Raw genomic sequence first — 9,494 nt, 5'->3', positions numbered from 1 at the left:
GCTCATGACCATAGGTGAGAGTAGGAACGTAGATTGACTGGTAAATCGACAGCTTAGCCTTGCGGCTCAGCTCTTTCTTCACCATGACAGACCGGCACATCGACCACATTACTGCAGAAGCTGCACCGATCCGTCTGTCAATCTCCCGTTCCATCTTTCCCTCACTCGTGAACAAAACCCCAAGACACTTGAACTCCTCCACTTGAGGAAGGAACTCTCCACCAACCTGAAGTGGGCAAGCCACCCTTTTCTGACTGAGGACCATGGCCTGGGATTTGGAGGTGCTGATTCTCATCCCAGCCGCTTCACACTCGGCTGCAAACCGTCCCAGTGCACGCAGGAGGTCCTGGTCTGATGGGGCCAGCACGACAACATCATCCACATAGAGCAGAGATGAGATCATGTGGTCCCCAAACCTGACACCCTCCGGCCCCTGGCTGCGCCTTGAAATTCTGTCCATAAAAATTATGAACAGAACCGGTGACAAAGGGCAGCCCTACTGGAGTCTAACATGCACCGGGAACAAGTCTGACTTACTGCCGGCAATGCGAACTAAGCTCCTGCTCCGGTCGTACAGGGACTGGATAGCCCTTAGCAAAGGGCCCCGGACCCCATACTCCCAAAGCACCCTCCACAGGATTCCGTGAGGGACACAGTCGAATGCCTTCTCCAAGTCCACAAAACACATGTAGACTGGTTGGGCAAACTCCCATGAACCCCCCAGCACCCTGTAGGGGGTATAGAGCTGGTCCAGTGCTCCACGACCGGGACGAAAACCGCACTGTTCCTCCTGGATCCGAGGTTCTACTATTGGATGTGTTCTCCTCTCCAGTACCCTGGCATAGACTTTCCCTGGGAGACTGAGAAGTGTGATCCCCCTATAGTTGGAGCACACCCTCCGGTCCCTGTGACTTCAGCTTGGGTGATGGACGAGTCCACCTCCAAGCCCTTAGCCTCTGCTTCCTCAATGGAAGACGTGATGGTGGGAATGAGGAGATCCTCGAAGTATTCCTTCCACCGTCTGATGACATCCCCAGTTGAGGTCAACAGCTGCCCACCTCCACTGAAAACAGCATTGGTAGGGCACTGCTTCCCCCTCCTGAGGCGCCGGACAGTTTGCCAGAATCTCTTCGAGGCCAACCGGTAGTCCTTCTCCATAGCCTCACTGAACTCCTCCCAGGCCCGATTTTTTGCCTCCACAACCACCCGGGCTGCATTCCGCTTGGCCTCTCGGTACCCGTCAGCTGCCTCAGGAGTCCCACAAGCCAACCAGGCCCGATATGACTCCTTCTTCAGCTTGACGGCATCCCTTACTTCCGGTGTGCACCACCGGGTTCGGGGATTGCCGCCTCGACTGGCACCGGAGACCTTACGGCCACAGCTCCGAGTGGCCGCGTCAACAATGGAGGTGAAGAACATGGTCCACTCGGACTCAATATCTCCAGACTCCCTCAGGATCCGGTCGAAGCTCCGCCGGAGGTGGAAGTTAAAGATCTCTCTGACAGGGGATTCGGCCAAACGTTCCCAACAGACCCTCACAGTATGTTTGGGTCTGCCGAGTCTGTCCAGCTTCCTCCCCCGCCATCGGATCCAACTCACCACCAGGTGGTGATCAGTTGACGGAGGGGCGGAGGGGCGGAGCTGCCCCTCTCTTCATCCGAGTGTCCAAGACATATGGCCGGAGGTCAAGTCAAGTCAAGTCAAGTCATCTTCATTTATATAGCGCTTTTAACAATGTAGATTGTTTCAACTTAGCTTTACAGAGATAAATGTATAAATTAAGGTCAGATGAAATGACCACAAAGTCGATCATCGACCTCCGGCCTAGGGTGTCCTGGTGCCATGTGCACTGATCGACACCCTTATGCTTGAACATGGTGTTCGTTATGGACAAGCTGTAACTAGCACAGAAGTCCAATAACAGAACACCACTCGGGTTCAGATCAGGGGGGCCGTTCCTCCCAATCACGCCCCTCCAGGTGTCACTGTCGCTACGTGGGCGTTGAAGTCCCCCATAACCTTCGGCTTGTAGTCATGTACGCATCGAGTACGCATGTGCCAACTGTGCTGGCAGCAAGTCCGGAAAGCTCTGTGTTGTGCTGAGTAAATGCGTCTTTGTATGGTGTTTGATTGTGGTACAAAATGTGTTTAATAACATATTCACGCGACAAACTCCTTTACCTGCGACCACAAGGAAAATCTAATGGTATTCACCCGATCCTGTGTGCGTTGCGAAAACCCTTCTGTGGATGCCGGGCCGGAGCTCAGGTGAAGGCTAGGAGGTGGCGGTATAAGCCTTTTTTGCCATAGATCATCATGGGCAACGTTAACTCGCTGCCTAATAAGTGTGAGGAGTTGGAGGCCCTGATAAAAACTGATCGGATCTATCGGGAATGCAGTCTATACTGTATTACGGAGACGTGGCTCACCGATGCTGTCCCTGACTCAGCTGTCAACATACCTGGTTTCACCATAGTGCGGGCGAACAGACAGCCGGAGAAGTGTGGAAAGACGAAAGGAGGCGGACTGGTGCTGCTCGTGAACGACAGATGGTGCCGCTCCGGTCATATACAGTATATGTGTGTTCGCGGCATCCAATAGCCACATAGAGGCTATGTAGCGGGATGGCTCGTGACTCGCTCGGACTCATTTGTAATATCGGACGCTAGCTACCAAAACAATAGACTGACGATGAGGATCGTATCTTGATTTCAGCTTTATTGTATCTTGATATGCAGCAATGAACGCAATACGATCAACAGAAAGTTGGCTCCCGCAACTCGCCCCTTCCAAACACAGCATCAAACAATCCGCCAAAGGAAATAATAAAGAAAACGGAAGTGATCACCTGTGCCCACGTGACAGTGAATAACCAATAATAAAGATCAAATAATTAATGCTCCTACAATATATATATATATATATATATATATATATATATATATATATATATATATATATATAACTGATGGTTGAGGTAAGGGACAAAACAGTTTTAGAAGTTAGTTTTTACTTTTTATTATTTAATACTACATTATTATAAATTGATATATTTCTAGACAAAGGTCTCAGCTAATGAACCATATAAGGGAACAAGTTTTTCTGAAAATGAAATAACTTCGTTAGACGCATTAAAAAGCATACTATTTTAATTTGATTCATCCAACAACAGTGTAAAGTCTGTAATAATGTAATTATTGCGTTCAGTAAAGGAGCTGACTGACTAGCTGATTGACAAGACAACAAATTAAGACAACTAACAAATTTTTATACAGCAATCCTTCCAGTTCCAAAATAAGACACACGGTACCGCTAAAAGGAGAAAAACGTTTGTTTTTTTTTTGTTTTTTTTTATTTATTTTTTATTTACAGAACACAAGAAGTGTATGTTAGGTTGTGTAACGGTAAGCATTATTATGTGCCGCCCTGTAGCAGCAACAGAAATGTTCCCAATGTGAATCAAAGTATCTGTAGTCTGTCTATAAATCGCAACAATTACGTACATTTTATTTGTGCCTGACCTGCATTAATTCAGCAGTGCGAAATGCTATTGTACATGTTCACTCTGTCTTTGAAGTCCATTACATCAGGGTTTGCTATTGTGGTGATACAAATTAATTATTTATAATAAAAATATTCCATTAAAAATAAGAATCATAAATTTTGAATTCATGGTGACAGTAGATGTAAAGATGTATATAAGGCATGTTAATCAGGCCAAATATATATGTAAATAAAATTAATACAATAATTCCCCATATTGCAAAACCAAAATGATTACACTTTATTTTAAAGTGACGTAGTTACATTATACTGAGTAGTATTAATCAACTACATGTACTAACTATAACTATATATTTGTATTGTTTGATATATTACAGATCTCTGTCTTTCAATTTAAATGGATATTTTTGAATTTGTTGCATTTTTAAACACTTTGTTTGGCAGTTTTACATTGTGACCTCATGCTGAGGACAGGCTAAATTACATGTGTTTTTCAAACATAGCGCATGTATTTAAAATAATACTAAAGAAATTAAAAGCATTGAATGTCCTGAGTATCCAGATTTCCTTTAGATTGAACTTTAAGTATTTTAATTTTGATTAATTTCTTTATTTTTAACATAAAGAGGGCTTTTGTGTAGGACATGTTTTGTCCCTTATCTCAAGAATTAGTTTAAATGGTTAAATCAGTCAGGGTTAGAAGTAGGCCTCAACCAAGCTATTATAAAAGGCAATCTGCACCAAGCCAGCAAAGGTATGTGTCAGGCAACCAACTGAACCCTACCGGACAAACACAATTGTGTTACAGGACACTGTATCCATAACTAAGACATTTCTAGTTTATATCTTTAGTTTTTTTCTATTTTATCCTTTTATTTTCCTGCTCTTTATGAGTTGTTCAGTGGAATATAGGGGATCCCCTGTGGCTCACCTGGTAGAGTGTTTGCTGTCAACAATAAATCCTTATTTGAAGGTTCAGTTCTGGAGGTAGCATAAATGGCAAAAGAAAAGCTTCCAAAAAATGTTTTTGTTTGTTTGTTTTGTAGGTTCAAAGCTGTCACTTGGGTCACCTCCAGAAACTTAGAGCACATCACAATGCTTGTGAAGAACGCTACATGAAGGGGCACACAAAAACTGTAAATGATGAACGGGAGAAGACCATGTTTTTATATCAGAGCATGAAAACAAAGGTTAGTTGTATTAAATGCTTTTGTTTATATACCTTCGGTTGCTAGGTCATTCTTATGTTCGTAAAACAAGTGAACTTTGGGGCATTTTTCAACATCATAACATTGAGCTTGCCGTTTTCAGTCAGCAGGCCCTTCTAGTCAGCAGTTGGCCCACAAATTGGTAATTTTGCATGCATTGGCATTGGCATGCAGTAGAGGGCCTGGGTTAGATTTTGAGCCCAGGTCACACTGCTCAGTCTACACCCAAGACAGTGAGCCACAGGGTTCCCCAAAATAAAGCCACGGATCCGCCCATTGCAAGGCCTCTTCAGAAGTCTCATGAATGTTCTTGATAGCTCTTCTTCCCTTTAAAACCGAGAAGTTTTAGAGTTTGCTGTACTCATTTCCCAGCAAAGCATTGACATCCATCTTCAACTGGCTCTCACCGAGATCTCCCGCCATTGCTCCAACACACTGAGACGAGCTCTTAATATTTTGCCTTTTTTAACTCGCTGGCTTCCTCAGTCCTGTCTTTAGAGGACAGTTAGTTCTATCAAAACCACTTGGTTTCGCTACCGATGTTCGCTACTAATGGTTTCGAGCCGTGTGATATGCGATGTTCTCTGGGAACTGAAGCTGCCTTCCTAGGTCAACCTGGCGCTGCCAGTCCTGTGCTGTGGTGGGCAGTCCTCCCTGAGGAGATACTTCTGATAGGTTTAGCTAGATCACTTTTGACCTGTTCTTCAATGACACCGAAACATTCTGTGCCTATGTTCATTATGAGTGTGCACATAGTCTGGAGTTTCCCATTGCCCCTCGATGTCTTCTCCAGGATATTCTCTACATCCTCATCCAACTAAAGGCTCTCCTTTTACTTAGCGGCAGGTCACTTAACCTGACGCTGTTCAGATTTCCTGCTTTGTATAGGGACTCGTGTTGCATGGAGGTTATGGGGTGAGTCCTCTGTCTGACCAGGTTCTGTAGTCGGCACCATGAAACTTGAAATGCTTGCTACTGCATTGCTTCACTTGTCCCTTCCTCAAGCATGCCACCGGTGTTCATCAGACCTCTCAGGTTCTTGCCTGCCTTGATGCAAATACAGAATGTGCTCATGGTCATTACCAACAGATTCGTCCAATAGGGATGCTCATCCAACCCGCCCACCTCCCCCCATTCTTAGATGACTGTCAGAAGAAACAGTTAATCACTCATCAGATGATCACGCTCGTGCTATGAGTCTCTGCGAAAAAAGCACCAATAATATATGAATGCAGAGCAAATGAGAAACCTGTGTTGCGATCTTTTTTCTTTTGTTCATATTATTATCTTGTGTTTCTTTAAGCGCACATCTTCATGTCTGATCGGATTTCTTGACATATATCTCTATCAGCAATGACTCAACTCAATGGTTATGATTTGTTGGTATATTCATGCATCGCTAATGCCACTACTACTACTATTGCCACTATAGCCTGGAAATTAAGTTGCATTGTTATTTATAAAATCTGCACACTGAAAGTTTCACTTTGGACAGGCATTCATAATTGTAGTATGTTGTTTGTCTTGGCATTCCTGATCAAGACTTCTAACTCGTACGTTTTATTCACAGCCTGACATGAAAATGCTTGGATATGAAACAGAAGAATCAAGTTCAGAGTTCAGCGAGTATATACCGGACACAGAGGATCAATCAGAGAGTGACAGGTCAGCAAAGGAAGAGAGTTTAGCAAAAAATGTCAAACAGCAAAAGAGAAGAAAGGTTCAGTCAAAAACATCAAGATCTAAACCATGTAAAAGAAAGCGTGTGACACGTTCTAGTTCCTCGGCTACCAGTGGAACCAAAGAATCCTCTTCATCTGTTGAAAATGACACCGGACAATCCTCTTCATGTGACGAACATGACAGCGGCGACTCCTCTTCATCGGATGAGCATATCAGCGGCCAATACTCTTCACCTGATACTTCTAATGTGAAGGTCATGATGCTGAAGAAGAAAACAGATGGCGGCAGACTATACAACAAAAAGTACTTCTGCTTGTTCTGCTCTAACCCATTCAGTAAAATGGCTCGCCATTTGAAATCAAAGCACAAAGATAAGCCAGAGGTGGCAAGAGCAGTTGCATTTCCGAAAGGGTCTAAAGAGCGACGATTACAGCTGAGTTTATTGAGAAATAAAGGGAACCGTTGTCATAATACTCGGGTGCTTAAAGAAGGAGAAGGACTGGTGATACCCCGACAGCAATCCATTGCACCAGTAACAGCAAGTGATTACTTGCACTGTGTAAACTGTGAGGCCTACCTAAAGAGGAAATCATTATGGAGGGACATGCAGAGATGCCATCTAAGCAAAAAAGTCAAAGGAATGAAGCCAGGAAAAACTCGAGTTCAGGCCCTTTGCTCGTATACTGAACCAGTTCCAGAGAGTGTGAATGCACGATTTTGGAAAATGGTGCTTAAAATGCATGAGGATAAGATAACAAATGTTGTCCGCAAAGAGAAAATCATATTAAAATTAAGGCAACATCTCTTTAATAAGCATGGCCATGATGTCACAAAACATGAATATATCAGGCAAAAGATGCGCGAGACAGGGCGACTAGTTCTCCAAGGAAAACAAACTGGCAAGTTGAAGGAGGTGTCAGATTTCTTTGTACCGGCTAATTTTCCTCATGTGATTGAAGCAGTTCACAGTGTGTCTGGCTTGAATGAGGAAACTAACACATTCAAAGCACCATCTTTAGCACTAAAGTTAGGGCACAACCTCAAGAAATTGGCCAACATGATTGAATGCGAGGCAATGATGTCAGGCGATAAGAATGCTCTTAACAATGTGCAGGCCTTCAAACAAATCTGTGACACTAAATGGAGTGAGTGTGTGTCATCCCAGGCCCTCCAAAATTTGAGTGAGGCAAAATGGAACTCTCCGCAACTCCTTCCCTTTGCTGAAGATGTGAAAAAAATGCACCAGTATCTTGACAGACAGAGTAAGGAGTACCAAACAAAACTTGAGGAAGAACCCAGTAACAAGAACTGGGCAGAACTTGCAAAAATGACACTTTGTCAGGTAATACTTTTTAATCGTAGAAGAGAAGGAGAAGTATCCAAGATGTCCCTTATTGCTTTTACACTGAGGGATACCTCGTTGACTCATCCAGATGTAGAGCTTGCTTTGTCTGACCTTGAGAAGAAACTTTGTAAGCACTTCCAAAGAATTGAGATAAGAGGCAAACGAAGACGAAAGGTCCCCATTCTTCTCACACCGGATATGCTGACATCGATGGAGCTACTTGTCAAGACTCGCCGTAACTGTGAAGTGCCCGATGAGAATGTATTCATGTTTGGAAGACCACAAGCACTCAGTCACTTCAGAGGATCAGATGTTATTCGTAAGATTGCTCAAAGCTGTGGAGCAAAACACCCAGAGGCATTATCCTCCACGAGATTGAGAAAGCACATGGCCACTGTGTCCAAGGTGCTCAACTTAAAGGACAATGAAATGGATGACCTTGCTGACTTCCTCGGACATGACATCCGAGTCCATCGGCAGTATTATAGGTTACCCGAAGGCACATTACAGCTTGCCAAAATAAGTAAGGTTCTTATGGCCATGGAACGAGGACAGATATCTGAGTTCAAAGGAAGGAATCTTGATGAGATGCAGATTGATCCACAAGGTAAAACAGGCCTGAGTTAATAACTAAGTAAATTCATTTACATGTATGTGGCGAGCATGACGAGGTCGAGGGCCGTGGGAGGACGGCGTGAGGCCGGTGGCGTGATTGATAATGAGCGACACGTGCGCGACGCACCGGTCTCGCATCTCTCACGGAGGAGCGGAAGCATAACGGAGGAGCGACGACAGTGAAGAGCGAGAGAGGAACAGGCCTGAGTTTTATTTGATGTGTTGTTTCTGTTTTGTGTGGCCAGCAGTCGTCCGTGAGGGGCTGCTGGCTTTTACTTTCATTTTGTATTTGTTTTATTTTTATTATTAAAAGTCTTTAAATGTTCGCCGGTTCCCGCCTCCTTCTTCCCATGACATCTGAACCTCATTACAATGTATTCTTCCATAGATTTTTTATTTTGTCAAATGCCAATGAAATTTTCAATTGATTGATTTAAATAAATAAACTAGCAGATTGAAAATTATCAAATGCCATGTTGTGATCAGCTGGAACTCCATTGTTGGTTATAGACATTGGTGTAGCTGAATGTAGCTGTTTAAAAACTATTTTGTTCGTTACTTATTAATTTTACTTGTATGTTTACTGTGTTTTATAGAGAGAGTACTGATGGACAGTGATGGATCAGACTCTGAAAATGAGACTGGAAATGGTGCTTCACCTTCAGATTCAGCAGGTATGTAGTCAGCTACTGAAAGGGAATGATGGGAAAGCTAGAAAAGGCTTGAATATTACTGGAAGAAAAATGTGAGTGTGTTTACTGATATTTAGGAGTGCTTGTTGAATATTCTTTTACTAAAAGAGAGCTATTATGTGTCCAGACAAATCAATGGAGTCCACTAATGAAGCTGAACAACACAATCAACAACCATCCAAAGGTAATACGATTTAAATTTAACAGGAGGATTATGAAGACTTCTGATATTGTTTTACTTTTAAAGAACCAGTGCTTTATGATTTGCATGTTTTCACTTGCTTTTATTTATTTTTTATATCCTAGATAATATATATTCTTAAGATAATTTTATATAATTTTCTCTTATACATTTTTCTGAAAATAGTATTGTTTATTCTGTGTGTACCAACAGAAAAAAAGAGTACTTAATTGCACACAGTGCCCCTTACTTATATCGTCATTATT

The 9,494-nt window shown here is 43.0% G+C and overlaps 1 protein-coding gene across 2 annotated transcripts in view; it reads left to right on the top strand.

Annotated features, from left to right (window-relative positions):
* Positions 1–4,556: 4,556 nt before the first annotated feature.
* The window catches only part of LOC307165356 (uncharacterized protein), a 31,302-nt gene continuing 26,364 nt past the window's right edge, over positions 4,557–9,494 (top strand). The window contains exons 1-4 of one of the 2 annotated variants that reach the window (XM_079882911.1): positions 4,557–4,694; positions 6,283–8,347; positions 8,952–9,029; positions 9,175–9,231. In XM_079882911.1, coding sequence (XP_079739037.1) covers positions 4,620–4,694; positions 6,283–8,347; positions 8,952–9,029; positions 9,175–9,231 — 2,275 coding nt within the window. In that variant the 5' untranslated portion in view covers positions 4,557–4,619. The remainder of the gene's footprint in view (positions 4,695–6,282; positions 8,348–8,951; positions 9,030–9,174; positions 9,232–9,494) is intronic. The other variant, XM_079882910.1, reaches the window with a different exon arrangement.

The sequence above is a fragment of the Squalius cephalus genome, assembly GCF_949319135.1.
Source record: "Squalius cephalus genome assembly, chromosome: 1".
NCBI classification, from domain to species: Eukaryota; Metazoa; Chordata; class Actinopteri; order Cypriniformes; family Leuciscidae; genus Squalius; species Squalius cephalus.
The sequence above is the reverse complement of the archived record's forward strand: the minus strand, read 5'-3'. Positions and strand labels throughout refer to the sequence as shown.